This window comes from Camponotus vicinus, unplaced genomic scaffold (assembly GCF_025532165.1).
Source record: "Camponotus vicinus isolate PSW18456_S1 unplaced genomic scaffold, iyCamVici1.0 SCAF_4, whole genome shotgun sequence".
Lineage (NCBI taxonomy): Eukaryota > Metazoa > Arthropoda > Insecta > Hymenoptera > Formicidae > Camponotus > Camponotus vicinus.
This window is the reverse complement of record NW_028141976.1, coordinates 7,064,079-7,087,136: the sequence shown is the minus strand read 5'-3', so window position 1 is coordinate 7,087,136 and position 23,058 is coordinate 7,064,079. Positions and strand designations below refer to the sequence as shown.

General features: G+C 30.3%; 1 protein-coding gene across 2 annotated transcripts in view; it reads right to left on the bottom strand.

The window, feature by feature from the left end:
- The window catches only part of LOC145969909 (lachesin), a 118,180-nt gene that overhangs the window by 36,688 nt on the left and 58,434 nt on the right, over positions 1–23,058 (bottom strand). For both annotated transcript variants that reach the window (XM_083096236.1, XM_083096234.1), the window contains exon 5: positions 12,006–12,217. In XM_083096236.1, coding sequence (XP_082952362.1) covers positions 12,006–12,217 — 212 coding nt within the window. The remainder of the gene's footprint in view (positions 1–12,005; positions 12,218–23,058) is intronic.

Below are 23,058 nucleotides of genomic sequence, written 5' to 3'. Positions count from 1 at the left end.
AGAAAAGAAAAATTACTGTCGAGTACAAATATATATCCCAATTTGATCGAATAAATAATTCGAGTTTTACAAAGAAAATATTATAGTTTACACGAATCTCTCTGTTCAGATAAAATTACATATCAAAATGTAAACTTTTTCATGATCAAGCTATCATTTCGAAAACTTATCGTTGCACCGTTCAACGAATGAATCGCACACACGTGCGCAAATCCCCGCGGGCGCATATAAGCACATACATACGATATATGTACAAAATATATATATATATATATATATATATATATATATATATACGTGCATGGGATACTTAACACCGTTACACGCGAGAATATGTATGTATCTGCATTTGCATTCTTTCCATTTTCGCTACGCCATCGATTTTCTGCATCGATGAACGCCTATGGGCCACGGAATTGCGATCGGTGCAGTTTCGCGCAAAAGTCGACAGTTAAGAAAAAAAATGGATTAACTACGTACTCATTGTTCCGAGAGCACCGCCGAATGCGCGGCGCTCGACCAATTTGGATCGATCCTACTCGCTGACGTCAATAAAAGCCTCTTGAATGAATGCATGCACCGCTGTCTGCCTTTCGCATGCCTCTTTTTTCACGCAATTTTCACCGATACGGATCGCTCTCACAAGAGATAAAACAGCGAATAATTTACGTCATAAAGATTGGATGTATTTATCGAACACAAAAGCCTTTGTCGCGCATGTGATATTTAATTATTTATTTGTCACATTTATTTATCTTTCTATTTATATCCGCCATACGAGCTTTATTTTCTTGCGTAATGCACCGTGTTTCTGCTCTTATATTTTTTCTTCTCTCTCTCTCTCTTTATTTTTCGTTTTGTTGGTTAAATTCGCGAGTTCTTAAGTAATGCTCGCGATATATGCATATGAGCGACATAATTTTCTATCTATTTATATGCGATACAGATGCAAATGCATCGGAGAACAAACAAATGCTTATGCAGATTTTCCAACACTGCTTTGTGAATTGCAAAGTCGCCGCGGTGTGTGCTCTCTTGTAAGATCGTTTCCAGGATCGGAGAAGTCATTCCCTTGATATAATATAATAATATAATTGCCCTAATGTATAACGTTTTTTTTAACGCATTTGTTGCCCCGCATTTTGAGAAGCATGGAGGCGTGATGGATACCACTGTAATTTCGCGCGAGTGTAAGCTACCTCAGGGGTAGTAAATTTGAATGCATTATTTATATATAAAATATACCGCATATGCATTTAGCACAACATACACAATGAAAATACATTTATGAATATATTTATGAAATCAAATGCAATAACTTTAGATTATACCTAGTGATTTATTATATTTATATCAATTTATAAAATATGCATCTATTGTGTCTTCAATTAGCATGTTTATGTTATATTTCTGTTTTATTGTTATGTGTTATCGATAAATCATAATGGAAAAATATTGATAAACCGAAAATGAAACAAATTTTTCATATAAATAAATTCGATAATTTTAAAAAATAAGAAGAAAATAACGATAAATTAAATATATATTAAATATATATGTTATATATGTAATTATTTTATTTTATATATTCGAGAAACATTTTAACAATTATTATGTTGCATCTAAACGATATATTTTCGTTGAAAAAATAAACTTTCTGATAATGGCAGCGTTGGCAACTCAAAGCGCGTAAATTGATTTATAGCGCGCAGTGCGATTTACTATTTCAGATCTTATTCCGGCCCTAGAATACTAGAATTTCATGGATCCACTGCACTCGCGCGGTATTTGTCAGTTCTCACGTTATGCCACACATGTTCGTCGCGTGGCAAGTAGAAATTCTCGTCGAATATATCCAACATTCGACCCCCGTCACATTTCCCGATGCGATTTTTCGTAACCATCATGCCTCATACGTGCCAGCATGACGGTTGAGTCTTACTCTTTAGAAAGTATCGGCTGCATCGATCGTGCATGTACAATTTATGTGCAACGAAACGGGCCGCGCGCGATTCCGGTTCATGGCACGAGTTCCCGTTGTCCATCTTCACAATCCCGATGCCCTGCATCCCTCGAATCGTTTCTCTCGATAAAAGAAATTACCTGACTGTCACCTGCGACATCGATTTATATCCTAGAATACTGGCCATGTATTTCAATGAAACGATGCAACAGAAATATAAATATCGATCGAGTCTAGAGTTTCAAAGAATTATTGTTAACGTATATTAATAAAATTGATAATAATACATTATTTGATTTGAATAATCTGTTTTTTTTTTATTTGTAAAGCATACATAAAAATAGTAAAAATATTAAAAGTTAATAAGAAATTACATCAATCAAAATTAAAAGCGTCCTTCTAATTATCATTTAAAATACAACATTCATCAAGATAACAAATATTAATTCTAAAATAAAAATAAAATATTATAAATAACAATGTCAATTATAAATTCACGTATATTATTTGCACGTGATTCTTAATAACATTTTTTATTTAACTCAAAGAGAAAAAATGATGTGACAAAGCGAAACGCGCAACTTCATCCGCTTAATAGATCATGCACCTGCTGCACACCCGATGTACTTTCTCCATCGTCGCGTGAAGTTAAAATTCTCCGGAAGTCGCGCGCGTCATTTCCGTGCTCCATCGGTCGCGTCGCGATTTCTCGAGGCGCCGCGCTGTTTTTATGGACCGCACGCGCGAGCAGGTGTGCATTCGCAGCATCTTCTCGAATACGGAATGCCATCGGGTATATCATATAGGTTTATTTACACACCTTGGAGCGTCTCCCCGAGTGCGGTGCACGTTTATTGAGCGATATCCGGGTGCAAGTGAAGCGCGAGATGGCACATCCGATGCCGATGCTGCGTTGCTTTCACGCGCAGATGAGATTTCTCGTTGCAGCTGCCCAATTATCGAGTTGCAGGTCGTTAGCGATTCCCAAAGAGTTTTCACCGCACAATGCTATGGTCTCTCGCTCCCGCGTCCGCCAATCATTCGCCATCGCATTATATCGCATAACGAGTTACAGATTGCGCACTTCGTCATTTCAACGATGTCGCGCAGTTTCAGAGATTATTCGAGCAAAATTGCGAAATAGTGCTGCTTCAAATCCTCAAAGAAGTGAAAATAAAAATCGATTTTTTTTGCGAAAGAAAAGAAGAAAAAGAGAGAAAAAGAAAGCGCACTAGAACGGTGCGGGCAACAAAAGCCGCGGTGCTCGCTTTGATTTGAATATTTTAATGGCACCGCGTATACGCGCGCTTCTCCACGGTGCTCCAGTGCGATATTAATGAACGAGAAATGGGCGAGAGAGAGGAAAGGAGAAAATAGACGAGTTGTTATGTGATTTTTTTTTCTGCTATAAGTCGGTCGCCCGTTCGATGTGGCGCGACTATGGATGACGAGAAAAAGATTGCGTTTGATGTAATGACGGTGCCCTGCAAACGCTTCGAGTACGTATATACACTTGCTCGAATAATTATTCCATACTTTCTCTTATTATTCGTTCTATCGACATTTCTTTAGTATTTTCAATTCTCCGTTTTCTGCACGAATAATGCACACGCAGTTTTTTATATTTTAATAAAATATATTGGACATTCGTATTTTCCTTCTTTTAGAAGAGATATTTTAATTGATTCTTTCGTTATTATGATAAGTCAATAAATAAAATAACATTAGTAACTGTACTCGTATAGCGTGTCTCTTGTTATTTTATTTATTGAAATGCTCTCGTGTATATTCAATATTAATACATATCATGTATATTCATATCGTGTATATTTAATATTAATATATTTTTGTATTTATCCTTATGTTTATTATTTATTGTTATTTGTTTTACATTGTGTAACAGAATTGTTTACTTACAGTTAGATATTATTACACATAATTTGATTTGCTTATCTTTCAAACTTTACAGCAAGAATGATATGCTTTTATTTCATAAAAGTAAAACAATTTATTTTTAATACTTTTAATACTTTTGATAATTTTTGATAGCTCACAAAGAAAGAATATGACAGATATAATATTTGTGCTAATCCACCTCATTTTTGTAATAAATACATTTCATAAGATATTCAACGGTTTCCGAAACAGTAACGTTAAATAGGTCATCTCACGTGTATAAAGTCCCTTTAACTTTATGCAATCTGTATTTTAGTACACAAAATAATGCAGAAAAAGATTCTCTCGTCCTCTTTCTCTCTTTCGGTCGAGTTCCTCTGATCTCTTGTTGCGCAGTAAGTAAGCACGAGAACAAAATCATATTTACATATAAATTTATGAAGATGTAATAACATTATTATTAATAAAGAAGAATACATTTTGTGTTTATATGTATGTCATGATGCTTGCAAATGACTGTATATTTATGCATATGAATCAGATTCGATATAAGAAAGTTAAAAAATCGTGCACATAAGTTTAAATTACATAAACTTGCACTTGCTGTCTATACAAATAAAGACAATTTTCAAATTATATTTCATACGTTATGTCGCATAGGTTTATAAATATCTGACTGCGTATTTTAGTAAAAATAGCAATATATAAGTAATATGTCATCTATTTATTGTTAGATAAATAGATAGATAGATAGATAGAGAGAGAGAGAGAGCACATATTTTTATTTATTTAATTCTAGAATTTGAAACTTCTTCTTATCTCTTGATTGTTTAAAATTTTTTAACAAATTTTCTAGTTAATTCATTTTTATAAATATTATATTATTTAATATTTATTATCATTTTAATATTTATTATCATTTATATAATTCTATCTATTTTATATATTCAATAAAAAGCAATTTTTTATTCATATTCCCTTTTCTTTTCGCTTTCAATAAAATGAATTTAGAGGAACAAATATAATTTTTGTTAAAATGCTGGAATATAAAACGGAAAATATTCTACAATTAGTGGAGCAGCTATATTAGTGAGTAATAAAATACAATAAAGAAAATATGTCCAAATATATGTGAAAATGTCGCAAAAACTTCAAAATTTATACATGAATTGAGTAATATTTCGCATATATAAAACATAAAAGATTTTCTTATATTTTTTATAATAAGCACCGTTCATGATTCTTAATAAAAAAAATATTTTTTTTATTTTTATAAGCACCGTTTACGATTCTTAATAAAAAAAATATTGTGAAAAAATATTAAATTTTAAAATATATATATAGATAGATAATATACATAAATAATGTGTATTATTATTCTTAATCTCACGAAAAATTTTTAGTAAATAATCTATTAATTGAAGTGAATAATTTATTAATTGAATCCATTAATTATTCTTTTAACTAGAGTTGTCGTTAATAGATGACGAGTATAAATACATACCCGTAGTTAAAGGGTTAACTTAGTAAGTAGAGCATTTTTTTACTTTACGATCGAATGCAACTATCATCCCTTTCATTTCTCTTTTAAATCTAGCCTTAATTGTGGCTGCAATTATAGAATATTATAAATATAAATTATCGCAAATACTTGATTGATTGTTCCGATAATTTTTCGGCATCTTTTGTATCCGACCGGAGGATACACGCAATCGCAAATTCATTAAGATTGCCGATACATCGAGAAATCGAGCGCATCCGTGTATTTTCATACCGAGACGTCTTCGGATTGCCGAGCTCCGCAATCTAGCCGACCCCGTTATAATTAGATTTATGCTCGGGCGTTCGTCTCTCTTGAACGAATTCCAAATATTGCTGTAAATTACGGATAAAAAGGTTGGCGGTGTGCGACCTAGTTCGCTCAGCCGTGATTGTATTTCCGCAACCTACCAGCAACTCCCAGTACTCGGAATGGTAACGTCGTTACTTCCGTTCGCTCGAACGGAAGAAAAAAAAAATGAATCACCGCGAGAGAAGAAAGGGCAAGAGTGTATGAGCTGTGCAACTTACGATGGATTTGACGTGTCCGAATTATACGATTTTAAATCTTTGCTGGAAGTATCGAAATCTTCCCTCGTACTCTTATCACTGTCGCAATTCATATTTGCATTTAACGCGTATTCATTTTAGATCGTAATAATATCAAACAATGCAGAAACCCAAAAAAGGCGTGAAACTCACTTATGATATTCAAATATCGTTTGAGCATTCATCTAAGAATTGTTTTAAGTATATGGTTTAATTTTTTAATGCAAAAATATTTTACAAAATAATTTTATTTATTAAACAAAAGGATTTTTTTAGTCATATATCCTGGTGAACTAACAAATTTTAGTTGCAGGAATATTCTTTCTTGCATATATGCGAAAGATCATTTATTATCTTCATTGTTATCTGTATGCAGCATCATAATTCACGTCGCTCTCAACGTATGCACGAGGTTCTCACATTGCCGTATAAGCGAAAGCTTGCCCGTGATCACACATCGTGAGTTTATCAGGCGAATCTAATTTTCTCTGAAATACCAATTCGATGAAATGGAAAAGCGCGTACGCTGATTCTTATTATTATAGTCCATCTCTTGACTCCCTTTGTGATGTTCCGGTGTTCGCTTTCGCTATAGCTAGCGTTCGCTCCAGTTTGCAGCAATGAAATCTTATATGCTCGCAAAACGACGCGCGTGTAGTATCTGACAATGACGATGGATATATAACGACGACCGGGCGAGTCGTTCGACGAGGCTGTCCCTATCGATTTCTACCTGTGTCCGTTTGACTCACGCGCGCCGCCTGCTCTCCTCTGTCCTATAACGCGCCAATTATTCTCGAGCGCTCGTGGGAAGGGCGTAATAATTCCGTAATAACTTCCGGAACATCGCCCGAGGAACAACGTGCGCGATAGTAAACGACTGCAAACGAGATGCCACGAATGACTCCAATTACTTTTTGGAGAACAATATGTCCGACAATTTGTATCTAATTTTAATATTTCGTCGTATAATTTCCGTGCCAATATATCGCGCCCATATCGATAAAATACTTCGTTGAAATCCCGCCGAATATAATTTAAATCACACATGTTGCGTATTCATTCAATTTTCTTTTATATCTCAAGAGACTATTATAATTACGTTGTGTATTTATCCGACGATATGTGTGTGTGTATGTGAATGGAAAAGTGTGAATTTGTGTAAACATATGTATATGATATAGAGAAACGCGAATTTGTGTAAATGTGTGTGGATAAATAGCATTCTATTTTTTTGAAAGCAAGTCATGTCGAATAAAAAGATAGTGTCTATTACTGAGATTGTAACAAAAAAAAATATCAAAAGATAACATTTAGTTTATTTAGATGAATTAATATATTCCCAATAATTAATAAATAGGAAATATTAATAAATAGAAAACATAAAAAAAATTTAATTTCTGTAATCAACGTACTTCATAAAACAGATTTGCCTTCTTCATGTCTCGGAAATTCTCTTTGTAACTCTGATATTATTTGTCTTTACTTATGACACATTCCAATGTAATTTTCTTTGATAACTTCTTCCAACGCGTATGAGCATCAGAAAGCTTTGCTCCGACATTTTCTCAAATTAAAACAGCAAAGATAAAGAAGAAAAATGTTCTACGTGCAATTTTTCATGTTACTCGTGACAGCATCGCATATCATCACTTATGTTTGGCGCGTGTAAATAACGGAATGACCAATGCGCCGCAAATATTAAATTAATTAAAATAGCGCTTTAAATTTATCGTAGCATTAATGCAATATTGCAGTTTGGAATTTCGGTCGCGCGGCAATTTACGCCTAGCCGTAACTACATCTTCTAAGATGCAAAAGGAACTATTTCTAATAAGATCCAACCGCGCGCGACACGGTACTGTAAATTAATTAATTAAATTCTTGAAATTCTAGAAATGGTCAAACGTCGTACGCGAGAGTGGATTACATTCTTCCGTGCGATGCTTTTTTTAAAATTTCCTTCCAGAAAAAATCAAGAATCTTATTAAGTCTATAATATTATAAAAAGGTTATTTGCTATTATAAAAGAAAAATTTTGTTTCTAAAAATTTCTTTTATTAAGCGTATGATAATATTATTTATATAAATATTGAAAATTCATTATATTTAAATTACGCAATCCTGAATTGGAAATATATACAGGGTGTCCCATTTTAATGTCCCACCCCAAATAACTTTCTTATTTTTAATTTTAGAAAAAGATGTTTCAGACAAAAGTTGTATGGTTTCAAGGGGGACATAAGGTGGTGTCATTAGTTTGACCTTGAATAGTTGCTTCAAGGTCACGTAAAGGTCACCTTCAATTTTTTAAATGAAACCCCTTACTTTCTATTGCATATTCTTGTAGCTTATTTCGAGAGTTTTCCAAAACACTATAATTAAGTTAGTTTTCATTAAGTACTTTCCGAGTTATGAGGCTTGAAATCATTTCTTAATTTTACATAAACCATAAAATATCTAGTAAAATATTCATTTTTCGATTATCTTACCTTAATACTTTTATGTACAAAATAATGAGAGGAATCAATTGGTGTAAAGAAAACACATAATTGTTTCGAAAGAAAAAATGTAATTTGCAATTAACAATTACATTTTTTTTTTCGAAACAATTATGTGTTTTCTTTACACCAATTGATTTCTCTCATTATTTTGTACATAAAAGTATTATGGTAAGATAATCGAAAAAAGAATATTTTACAAGATATTTTACGGTTTATGTAAAATTAAGAAATGATTTCAAGCCTCATAACTTGGAAAGTACTTAATGAAAACTAACTTAATTATAGTGTTTTGGAAAGCTCTCGAGATGAGCTGCAAGAATATGTAACAAAAAGTAGGCGATTCCATTTAAAAAATTGAAAGTGGCCTTCACGTGACCTTCAAGTAACTATTCAAGGTCAAACTAATGACACCACCTTGAAACCATACAACTTTTGTCTGAAACATCTTTTTCTAAAATTAAAAATAAGAAAGTTATTTGGGGTGGGACATTAAAATGGGACACCCTGTATAGTTCTTAATGCGAAATCACACAAACAAGAAAAAATTTTGTAAACAATAAAATTTTATGGACCGACGTTTTTTAAGTATAAGTTTTATATAATATATTGTAAACTTTTATATTGTCACTTTTCGCGAATCAATGAATTGCCCGATTATTAAACCTATTTCAAACGTAGTCAATAATTAATACTCTCGTCACGTTATCCAACTTTGATATATGTATATGCAATGGCGAATGAAGTTGAACAAGCAATAGGTTCATTAAACGGTTCATTAAACTCTATTTGATTGTATTGCTCCATGTTTGCGTCGCATGTTAAATCAGCGTAACGTTATTGCGAGCAAACCAGTACAAGTTGTATTTAAGTTATGACAGGCTACGCCGACATTCGTCTATTGAAATGACAACGATACCTTTGATATTTTCACAGATCTTCCCCTATTATTCGTATATATTTTTAGCTCACGAAGATTTTTCTATTCTGGATACCATTGTCGACTGCGACATGTAAATCTTTAGCGTTTCCTACCCTTCGTAGGAAAAAACTTGGTGTTGATATGCGTGCAGGCAAAGTTATTGTGCAAACAAAGAAAACAAACTTTATAACAATGTTAACTACGAACCGCCAGAAGAGTTTCGCGCGTCTGCTACATTGTAAAGTTGCCGCGCTGCGTAAGAAGCCGCGAATGCAGTTGAAAACAACGGATTAATTAAATGGCGCTTTAAACTTGTAATCGGCATTAATTCTTTTGCCACGAATTCCATTCTTCTAAAATGAAATTATGCCGCAGAATTTTATGCGACGAGAAGGATGTTTTATCTGTTTCTCTGACAAGTTAGTCTGATTGTGAATTAATATGTTTATGTGTATATGTTTGCATGTTGAATTCTTTATCATCTTCTACATCATAATCTCATTAGAGAGATATTTGTATTGCTTAATAGCTTATCGATATCCGGAAAGCTATCGAGTCACCTACATTCAAAATACTGTAACTTTAGCATCTAGAGTCCAGTTATGATCTACACACTGCATCGATTTATATTTACATATTATTGAAATTTATAATGTTTTAAAACTAGACTTACATGACTTTCCGAATAAGTGATTCAATTTAAATTTACGAAGTTACACGTGTTTTTAAATTTTACACACATCGTATATCATATTACAATATATTAAATTATTATATTTAAAATCACTTTATTTAATTAAAAATAGAGGGAGATATATTATGTATTAAAATATTTTGCACATGCACATAAATGAAATCATAATGCGTATCTTTATGACACATTAATTATTATTTATTATTATTGATATTACTTTCATATTATTATTATATTATTAATGTAATTTTATATTTTAACGTTATTTTTCACATTTTTATTTTATAAAAATTGTTGTCATTGTTGTTTTATAAGATAACCGTAATATTTTTATATATTTTTATAATTTACAAGAATATTGCATCATAATGGAAGGATGATTGTGAGAAATATTAAACAATATGTATTAGATAAATAATTAAGTAGATCGAGAAAAAGAAGTGTGGAAAGATGAGTGTAAAAAAGAAGAATGTGGAGAAATAAAAGAATAAATAATGTATATCATTTCCCCTGGCATTGGCAAAAATCGACAAATCTCAAAACTTATGCACATCTCATATTGGCGGAGTAGTTTAATTTTTCATAAACTATCTCTCTACGGAGCTATTATCTATTGCATGCTATAAATCTTGCTTGGCGGTATCATCGATTATGAAGAAAGTTGTCATCGTATTATCAAGATTTGTGAAAAGAGCGTTGAAGTTGAAAATTCTTTAGACCGACAAAATCTTGTTTATCCTCGCTTTTATTTTGCCGCGTCGAAATTAGATGACACTAATGCTTTTACTTTATACAATTGCAAGAACGTTGCTCCAATTCGTCCTGCATACGTAATTAAGGTGCAAATAAGCGTAACGCTGTTTTGTCTCTCGGGGTCAACTAAAAAGGAAACAGGTAATGGCGCGCATTGAAGTAACCTATCGATTGATTTTCCTTATTCAACGAATTTACTAAAATTTTGATATATGTATTATTGATAGTATATTTATATTCTTTCGTTAATTATGTGCAATATCAGCCATTTTCAAGAAAAAACTTTTAAATGATAAAAGTGCTACACGACAATGTCAATCTAACATCACGTCGAACATTGAGAATAATATTTATTCACGAAAAAGCATCGATCGATTATCACAAGCACTTACTGAGCACTTTACTGACATTTTGACGAGAGAAAAATAAGAGAGAAGAAAAAAATTACGCTCATTTAATGCTTTAAGTTTTAAGTAAATCACATCAATAATTCGCGCAGAAAGCAAAGAATTCTTAGATTGTATTTAATATTAAATTTACCCTGTGCCAACTTTCTATTGCCGTACTATTTATTATCATATACAGTTTTATGATATATATTAAATTAATATTATTTGTAAATAATATTTTCAATGAAAACTTTCGCTGATTAGTGTTATATGTTCGCATTATTCATATACTTTAAAGGAAAACTCAATTTCCTTTATCATATAATAATACTGATACAAACAAAATCGAATTTAACTAATAGGTATAATCTGAATTTCGCAGTGATAATGCTAGTTGTAGAGAAACCTCGTTGTGCTTATTATAGAATATTGGTAACCATATGGTTATACTCTATTCGAAGACTATTAATCCATCGATTAAAGCTTATGATGATTAATACTGTTTTAAATGTGAATTCTCTTTTTCTCATTACAATGAAAAAATATTTAAGCCGTAATAGTAAATCCATATAAAATTTCAACTAAATTTTCAGATTAGATATACACATACATTTTGTGTATTTGCTATTATGGAAAAAATAGAAATTCCTTTGCTTATTTATATTACTTTTGAAAAAGTGACAATTTTATTTGATTGGCATTTGTAGAATAATCAATGATGGAATATAACTACTTATTGTACATCAAATCATCACACGATAATCAATAGGTTAAATGTGTTCTGATAATTAAGTCTCACCGTGCCCTCTCCTAAATTGTGGACAACGCAGGGCATCAAGGCTGTGGATCCTGATTGCGCCGAAACTGATGTTGAGTTTTCTGTGCCGAAGGTCATTGGCAAGGTTGGTGGTAGGTCGACGTCTAACGGTCTCCCTGTTGTGCCATCCAACGAGTTTATGTTAACATTTATATTAACATCGACTATTTCCGCCGTAACCGCCACTGGATATTCTGAAACAAATTAATTATTAATTATATTATAGCCAAACTTTCGATAATTTTTATATTTATGCAAATTTACGAACATATAACTTATGAATAAAAAAATAATAAAAAGCTATAATATTACAATAATGATATAAATAAATGTCAAAATATAGGAGAGAAAACTCTATTCACATCGAAGAAAAAATTAATTTGATTTAAACAAGTACTATTAGTGTATTTGAATAAATTATATAATTAATTTGAGAAATAATTAATTCAACAATTATAACTATTATATATTGATAAAATTTCCGGTTACATTAACATGATTTATATAATCAACTTGATATTTGCCTGAACGGAGACGATATCCAATGTTCATTCGAACAATTTTCGTTGATGTAACAATGATGTAATTTCTCCTGTGTGGCTGTTACTGTTATTTTAGTTCTCTTGTTAAATTTCAAATTAGTATAATTATAGTCTTTCTCTCATACAGGTCACAGACTAATTAATGACATTAGCATTATACCGAAATATGTATTTTATGAATATTATTTCCGTTAAGTGATTGATGACAGTAACAACGTAGCTATCATGTACACGCAATTTTGCGTGAAATGTAACGAGCCTAGTCTCTTATCGTACGGGTGCTAAAGCCGGCCGAGTTTTCGGTGCCGGAGGTCATCGGCTATCCGATGGTAACCGCCATTAGATGCGCCGAGAAATTGGCATTAAATCACGTTGGCTTTTACGAGGTCGAACTTCGTTATAATATGAGCTCGTCTGCGCATAAATATGAGTCAAACTCTTAGTTTTATATCTTTCTGATTTTTCAGCTTTAATGCAGCATCTAATCATAAAATTTCATTAAATGATAATAATTCTCACATATATATCAGTAGCACATAAATTAAATGATAATAATTCTCACATATATCAGTAGCACATAAATAAAGTAATAAGAATGTTTATAATGTTCATTTTAAAGCAATGTAATTATAAATATTTAGAATTATATTTTTTGTATAAACATACATGTAGAAGAATATTGCAGGAAGAAGAATTAATAATTTCCTTGGTCGAAAAAAGATATTAATTGTTTCAACAGTATTACAATATCACAAGTTTTAACTGAATTGTACAATCAACAAAAAAAGATCTTGTTAATGTATTTTTGAGAAATAATTATATTTGTAATTCTATAGATAAATAAAGATATTGAATTTTCTTTTCATAAAATTTGTAGTTACATAACTATTATTATAATTATATTTACTTGAACATTTATATTTAATAAAAAATGTAGCTATGTTATATTTCTCTTATGTTTCTTACGTTTCTCTAACATTTTTAATGTTTTTAAAAATTTTTATTTCTAGCTATAGTAAAATATCGAAAAAGAAATAAAATATTCTTATGCAATGCATATTACATCGTAAATGTTATATACCTATATTTATATTAAAACGTCATTTTGAAAGTTTGTGTATGCAACAAATTTATTTTCATGTCATTTAAGGGAAAATATTATGATATAAAATATAATGCGCACTTCATTAACATATTTTATGAATTTCAATATTGTTTGTGATATAATATTGAAATTCATAAAATATACATATGCGATATCTATAGCGTGCGTATTAATTATACACGCATAAACAAGAAGAGCCGATATATACTGTTTTTCTGCATTTTTACCATTTGAACCGGAAATGAGTAATGCAGATGCAAAAAAAATTTTTTTACATCATATTTCATACCCGTGTCTATCGATTCTGACGTGCAAGCGTTTCAATATGTTGAAGATGCTTGCAAACTGACGTGGCTAAAAAGTACCTTCCACTATATGCATCACTTTTCATCCATGAAAATTTACGGAATATTGCCGGTCATGCGTGATGGCTCTTGTGGCTACGTTACATTGGACGCGTTATCTCTTATCGAAAATAATTTTATTTTTCCCGATGGTTAAAGGAAAATTGGATGCAGAAAGGTAGTTATCTGTCCATACCACGCGGATTCCCGCAAAGTCATTTATTTTGCTTCCGCAAAGAAGATACTAAGTAAAAAATCTATATCCCACGCGTACAAATGTTTGTGTAGGGACGATCGTGGCGCGAGGGTGGTTAAAGTCCAGCAGAAAGCCTCTTAACGAGAATCCCTCCGGCGCGGCGCCGAGGCTTTGAGCGGGCAACCGTTAAACCTCGTTCGACCTCGTAACGACTGCTTTGATTTAACGCCTATTTTTCAGACTCCACGTTTACCGCTGGCTTCGGCGGTATAGCATGACCGGCGGATTGAATTCGTTAGAAGATGCTTACGAGGAAGTCGTCCGGTCGGCGACCTTTGTTGACAAGCTGCACCGTTAACGATCACATGCGCCTTGATGGTCTGGCCATTATTTCACCCGAATAAAAGTAAATAAAATATAACGTCAAAAAGCTAAAACGCTATAAAATTTGTAAAGAGGATAACACCAAATGTAAAAAGTTTAAATGTGAAAGCTGATGTTTGGAATTGTGCCAACTTCCAACATAAACCATAGAAATAGTATAAAAAAGAAATCGATGAAAGAGCGCGAAATAAATCGAAAATTGTAGCAATTCAACTTGTTATTTTTTTTTCTTTCAATCGATATGAGGATAAATTTTGGAATAGAAAATTCGGTTTTCGAAATCTTTTTGTGTAATAATTAATAACTTATAGTTAAATTTCAACAATCCTTTCGGATCCTACTAATTTACCATGAATTTCAAGTCGAAATATCGGATGTCAAAGTTTGGAACTATACAACCAAGCACTAATTACCATTGATTAATTGTTCAAGAATTTACATAGTTACTTACTATGATCGTTTCTCAACGGTGCGTGATTATGAATTTATGAAATGTATAATTAATTATACATAAATGTAAGACTAGATGCGCACATTTCAGCATGGTTGAAGGTCCTTGTTCCGGTTACATGGGGATGTCTGAGAATATTGTTCGCATTTCGTGACGATGAAATTTCCGTACGCGATTTCCTAGAAACGTTACTGTTCGCCGGAGGCATGAGCAACGCGCGTGATATACATTTGAGATATTAGCTTTGTGCTCGTGTCCTTTGATCTGCTAGTCCTTCTTGACCCGTTTTTCACTCAAGATGAAGGCGTATTCGGTGACCTGAAACCCGCTTGGTTGCCCGAAAAGATTTTGTGAAATTTACGTCAAAGAAAAGTACTACCTTCGCGCAATCTCGTCTGTCATTAAGTACTGATAAAATTTTTTATTTTTATGGAAGATAAGAATAAATGAGAACACTATTATATTATCGACATTGAAAAATCAAGTTTCTTGCAAATATGACAGTCAACTTACAGAAGACGGTCGATAATGCTAAGAAAATATTTAAGTAAAGCGATTTCTTTTTTTCCTTTTTTATCGTAGTAAAGTAGCTCGGTTAATGTATGATACTATAGATTTCCTCATAAATTTTCAAAAATGATATATAATGTACATCGTACATCAGATATAATGCTTAATATACTAGTCAATCTTCCTGTATGATCTTGGAAGAGATTATTGCATATAATATCCGGGATTTTCTAAAAATCTATTCATGAAAATAATAGTAAATATGCATGTATGTATATATGAATATGTATATACATATACATATGTATGTAATCATCATTCATATGTATGTATATATTCTTTTATTAAATTTTTTTTGAGCGAAAAGATTATATAATATTAATACGTCATATCGATGCGTTATACACTACTTAATATAGTATTTATCACACTAAAAGTATTTGGTTCGTAAGAAATATACATATATTTCTGATTAATAAAAAACAAGGACATACAAGCTTGATTGATAAAAATAAAAACGTACAAGCCTTTCAATATTGAAAATGTGAAATATTAAAATCCGGACAAAAATTTTTGATACTATGTCTAAAAAGAACCGAGTATTTTTATTTATTATATATCTGGAAAAATTGGAGGGATTACAATATTATACTATACTATATTTTATATACATATTACATAATAAATATATTATATATATATATATATATATATATATATATATATATATATATATATATATATATATGTATTTAATTAACTAAATTATAATTAAAGCTTTGAAATAGAATTATTTATTAGAAAAAATATGCGTATTACAAGTATTCGGATATTATTAATTTATTCTCTTGTTAAAAATGAGAGTATCTTGTTTTGATAATATTCTCTTCGATTAATAAAGTTAAACACTTCAATAAAGGGCGTTAATTAAATTGTTGATGAAAGAGAGTGAACAACAAAATTCATAAAAAGATATAATTGAGATAAAATATATTCTTCTTTATATATGTATATTACGCACGTAATGAAAATCAGAGATATCTTGTTAATAGAATATTTTTATATATATTTCTACCTTTTATATAAAATAAAATTCACTCAAAGAAACATTTCAAAGTTAGAATTTAACGACATTGATATTTATACTTCTCGTAAAATCGAGCAGAATAAATATATTTTAAAGGTAAAAATGACGCTTAAGAAAGCGAGATGTAAGACATGAATAATATTATAAAACAAATCGAGCAATATATATCAACGACTTTTCTCTCTATTTCTATCTCATATATATATAACTTGCAAGTATATTGAAAAATTGAAATGCTTTGCTTAAGAAAGAAATAAATTGTAACTTTAAACTGCAAAAATATTATAAAATATTACAAAATGTATAAGGAAATAGAAGATAAATATAAAATAAATATTATCTTATATATAACAAATTTAATAATGTCATATGCATGTTACATTGTATTATATGTGTGTGTGTGTGTGTGTGTGTGTGTGTGTGTGTGTGTGTGTGTGTGTGTGTGTGTGTATAGAGAGAGAGAGAGGGAAGGAAGGAGGGAGGGAGGGAGAGAGGGAGGGAGAGAGATAATAAAAGTAAATTTGTAAAAATTATTTAAGTTTAAATTATTTTAAACATTATAAATTTTTATACAATCACGTGTGAAGAGCGTAAATATAAGGGGGTAAATACATTCTATAAAATAAATTTTATTTCATGTTGAGTAATAATAATGAGAGATTATAATCGGGACTGGTTATTATAATCAAACATGAAACAATATACAGATACACATTATGTATGCATATATACATTGTACAATTATAATAATTTAATATAGGAGTCTACCTCTTGTATACATAATTATATATAATCAATGAGAAATTGTTCAATGAATAATAATTGATAAATAATGCATTTACTAAAGAAAATAATTTTCTCCATTTTAGATCTTACAGAGAAAGAGAAAAACCATTCCATTATCGCCATTTTTCCATGATGAGCTGCATAAGGTTTTAAATTTTTTAACCCTGCTTAGAATTTATAAGATTTACATACTAAATTATATATTATATTACTATTTTTTTCCTAAATTTTTATTTTTCTAAAGTTTAATATATATAAAAAGAATGTATAATTTTTCAAATTATCTTTGACGAGGAATATTTAAATTGTATGTTAAATTTATTAATTAATTACCATATAGAGAAGAGCTTTAATTATGCATATATGTGTGTATGACAGTCATATGACATTGTGTAGGACAATCATTCTTTCGAAAAGTTTCTAAATTTCAACTTTTCTATTTCGAATAATATATAATTATGTTAATTAACCATTTATCCATTTGAAGATGAAGAAAGAAAGAATAATGTTAATTTCTGATTTATTAATGTTCAGTTTATTTCTGAATAAATATTTTTTTAAATAATTTTAATTGTTCTCCATCTCTCCTTTAAGCATACTTCGAATTGAAATAATTAAAATTCATTATATCTTAAATAAGATTACTTATCAGATATGTTTAATAAGATAAAATTATTAAATAATAATGCGCAACGTTTAATTTTGGATGTTTCAGAGCAAAGACGAAAAAACTCACAACTGCTTCCTGCGATTATTTTTCGCGGTGATTTCAATTGGCGATTGGTGAGAGGTTTCAATTTCATCGCTACGTTATACTCGTGGGGCACATTATCCTTCGTAGTAACTTTTTATAAGCAGAGGCCGTTACTTTCAATACCTGCTGGGTTATATTAACCGCTATTTCCTCGCTTTGCGGGAGGATGAAATGAATCGTTCGTCTCTGATGCGCGGTTCTCGACGAGCGAGCAAACGGTCTTCAATATAACGAAGCCGCAATAAAATTGGCCTGTACTCTGATAAATACAAGTGGGGCAAATAAGAGGGGTGAGTTTCGTTTATTAATTCGATCATACTATGCTGCATACTCTTTTTTTTTTGCTTTTTTGCTTTTTTTCATTTGCTTTCTCTTCACGTTCAACTTTAAATCTCAAGCATCACATTGCTGCGAAATACACGGGGATAAACCCCGGGAGGCCAGCAAAAACAAATAGTAAAAGTTTAAGGACATCACGAAAGTTTTATTATTTTCGAAAGGTTACGTGCCACGTATTTTTAATAAAACAATGTTAGATAAATGTTTACACAAAACCATGGACAATTTTCGCGCTTTATCGATTATACATATCTCTTTTTCACCTTCGAAAACATTTGAGGTCTCAGGATTCTATTGAACATCAAAATTATAAAAAATTATAGGCCAAAAAATATAAGATTTTCAAACATCTTTTTCCAAATTATGTTAATAACACAATCAATCACAATCAATTATTCCTATTTGTTGCGAGCAGAAAGAACTTTCTTTGCGTTGATTTTCATAAAAAATTTAAATTTATCAATAATCGCTATCACTATGTATTCAATCAGTAATTAATTTTCAGTCTAAGTTTGTGTATTTCTCCTAGTTCTTAAATGTTCATAAACAGATATTTATTGTTTTAAACAAGACTTTATCAAGAAACATATATTTTAATCATTTATAAATTATTATTAGTTCTTATAATGTACGAAATAAAAATGTATCATTTTCTTGAATAATTGTATTTTCTAAATTATCGAGATTTGTGACATTATATGAAAATGCGCGAAGAAAATTGTTTAATCTATATCTTAACGTTTAATCGTTTAAAGTTTAAAGACTATCTCTCTGAGCTAACTTCTAAATGAAACTTGCACCAACTTTTTACGCGTATATGGGAACGCGAACTTGTGCAACTTTATATAGTCAATTTAGGAGTTGTGTGATTTAAATTTTTCATGTTCCGAATTAGTTAGTAGCACGTATTTTTTATCTCTCTCTCCTATAATTCCTTGTTTTCGAGGTTGTTTTTATATATGTTTTATTGATTCAGGTATTCATAGTTTCTTTATCACGATTATTCCAAACTTTCGTGAAACAAGTTTATTTAACTTAGTTTATATTACAATTTATTTGTACAATATAACAATTTAACAAAGAAATATATAAAATGTGAAAAAATATTTTTAAAAAAATAAAAGAAAAAAAATTCTCATGAGACGTTCGTGTTAGTGACATCTTTTAATTAATTTAAAATCATAAACAAAATAAATTCAAAAAGTTGTTTTCTTCGTTTTTATTTCAATTTACTTATTCGGTTGAACATCTGTCACTAATCATACAACAGAAAGCAGCGTAGTATAAAGCAATTATAATTATCTTCTATGTAAACGCAATTTCAATGATTGCGTCTCTTGACGTAACCGTGATTACGCCGCGTTTTCCGATTAATTACTAGCCGACTTCGTTAAAAGCGTCGGCCGCGGAGAATTGCATGCATTTCCTCGCGAAACACGGCACGTTAAATTACGACGTTAAGCTCGCGCATACCACTTCGCGGCTACGGTGCGTTAGCCGCAAGTGACACAGCCGGAATAACGTGATGTCCTCGTGCTGCGCGGAATTAGACGTATCCGGAAAAGTTAGATGTCAGTTCGCGAACTCTGGTCACTCTCATGAATTATGTAATTATGTGACTAAATGGACTTATTTTTACTAAAAACAAGAGCAGTCATGTTCCTTCTGCTTTCCTATATATTTCGGTTAATGACGCGTTTAATTTCAAAATGCATAATCTCTCAATTCCAAACGATTTTATTCAACTATAAAAATATATTCTTCAATATATTAAGAAAAAACATGAAAGAATATAGCATTAGCACTTCCTAAAAATACATATTTTAACACTTTCTACGTTTATACGTCATATTGCATAATAAACATGTAAATAAATAATATTCGTTTTCAGCCAAGATTTAAATCTTGGTAAAGAGGAATGAGATCTGATCCCTTGACGAGTTTTTCACAGGTTGCAAGAGGGAAGTAAAAATTTTTCCCCACCGCGAAATTCGTTAATTATGATTTAATACTTGCATGTACCTTGAAACTTTGAAAATTTAAGCGATTAAGCAACTGTAATTTCCCTAAATTTCCATTTAATGTGCATCTTTCGTACTAATTTCAACTTTCAATGCTGGTTAAGCTAGGCTAAAATATTAAAATCGTCCCGAATATTTGTTTTATCATATCTCATTTGTGCGCATAAATATTCGCGATCATTTAAATTTATCCTATAATTAGATATATTATGCATGAACATTCTGATATTTGCAGTTATTATTATAATGTATAATAAAAAATACAAATGTGGCAATGCTCAGGAAAGGCGGAAAGTATACCGCAACATTCTGTATACTTTATAAAAACAAATAAAAATAATTAAAACGTAATTAAAACGTAACTATTAGAACTGGAAACAAAATAACGTTGTTTTTGTTTTGCACAAGAGTTTCATAAATTCGTATAATTAAAAAATTGTAGAAAGTTAAATATTTTTTTCACAATATTAAAAAAATATAACGAGAAGTTAAACTATATTCATGTCAGAAAAAGTTCATTACAATATAGAAAATAGCAAGATATATTCAAGAAGATCTGAATAATTATTTTTAAAAACGTATTTAAATTTTTCATAGAACAATTACAAATGGTGAGATTCTCTTGTAATATTTGATGTTTTATTCTCAAACGCGAAAAAGCGGTTCGTGTACATGCATATGTATGCATCTTGTAAATATATGTAACTGTGTGTGTTATTAATCATATATTTATAAGTGTATTTATAACTCTTCCTGGAAATAGTTTAGATTTAGTAATTTTCAAAATAAACTATTTGAATTTAGATTTTATCAAGCTAAGGAAAGTTCTCTGTTCTATCAATCGAATAGTTCTACAGTTTCAGTTACATTAGTATAAACATTCTCGGCATTTACAATATATAATTGTAAAAGTTTCACGTCATATAAAGATGCGCAATTGTATTGGCGGAAGTTGATCGTAATTGAGCTAAAAATGAAAAACAATTAAGGTGTTATGATATTTTGCACGTCAATTTGCAGAGGATAATTGGAGATGCCATATCGGATTGGAAACTAATACCTAAAACGATCATTATTCCATTGTTTTCTATTTTGGATGCAATTTCGACCGTTCCGAGATAAATTTGTGCATGTACTTCCCGCCTCTAAAAGCTTTTGTAATTCTGTGTAGCCAACACAAAGAAATAGTTTTATAAAAGCTGTATTCAGTTGTTAAAATAATGGCTATTGATTCGCTTAATATTACTGAAATGCAAATGTTTAAACATTTTAATTGCTTTTAAAACAGCATTTTAATTGTTTAAAAAAAAAGAATATTAATGAAATATCCTTTATTTCGAAATTCTCGTAGCCCATCGGTGAGTGCCAATCGATTCTACTCTTAAGATACTAATCCACTAGACGAGTATTCTGCGATGCTTTCCGAGTGAGAGGATTGTAGATGTATTTACACTGAAATTAAGATGGATAGAGATTTATGCTGATTGAACAACTGACTGTGGAAAGCTATATATAATTGCAAATCGTCACCGTACAATAAACGTACCATTTTTACTGAAAAGCGGGTATATAATTTTATAAAAGTCACAAAGCACTTCCAAACTGCAAAATAATTTATCTCGAATTTCCATTTCGAGGTAGACAAACCGCGTTTATGACCTTTTTTATATATCCGCCGTTTCTTCCAGTTGCTAATAGTAGTATAATTAATGGCGCTCTTGGTAAGAACTATATCCTTATATAAAGATAGTATAAAGGTTTTATAAACATTGGGTGATTTATAAACATCTCTAATAGATTTTATATTATTTTATATTGTATAATTATATTATATATTTTATATTTTATATATTATTATTTTTTATATATTATTATTTTATATATATTTTATATTTTATATATAATTATATTATTTATTTTATATATTTTATCTTATATATTTTATATTATATAATTTTATATTATTTGTTATCAATCATAATATCAAATATTTATTCAAGTTCCTTTATCTCTTAAGAAAATATTTTCGATAAAATACTTGTTTCTGTTTAAATAATCTTTAAATAATCTTTTAATTGTTTATTAATTTAATATTTATTAATTTTCTACCAATAGCGAAAGAGAGAAAGCAACATGTCACGAGTGAATCCTAATTCCACGTTCGACATTAAAAATGATGCGAAAATATACAATCTCTGTAATGATAATTTTTCAATATATTGCACTCGAAAGAAGTATATTACATTTTTTTTCGTGCTTCAAAAGCAGTAAATTCACATCAAACAAATAAAATTATCCACATTCTATATTAATTTTTTTAATATACGTTCGAGCTGTCAAATTACATAATTTTCGTTCAATATTCTCCTCTATTTATACGAAATAATATAGAGTGCATATCAAAATTTAATTGACGTCACGGGAAAGAAGCAACTTCAAATTATTTTATAATAATCAACTTTATGTTCTTTTTTTAAGATACGGCTACTAGATAGCTTTTTACAAATTTTAATACA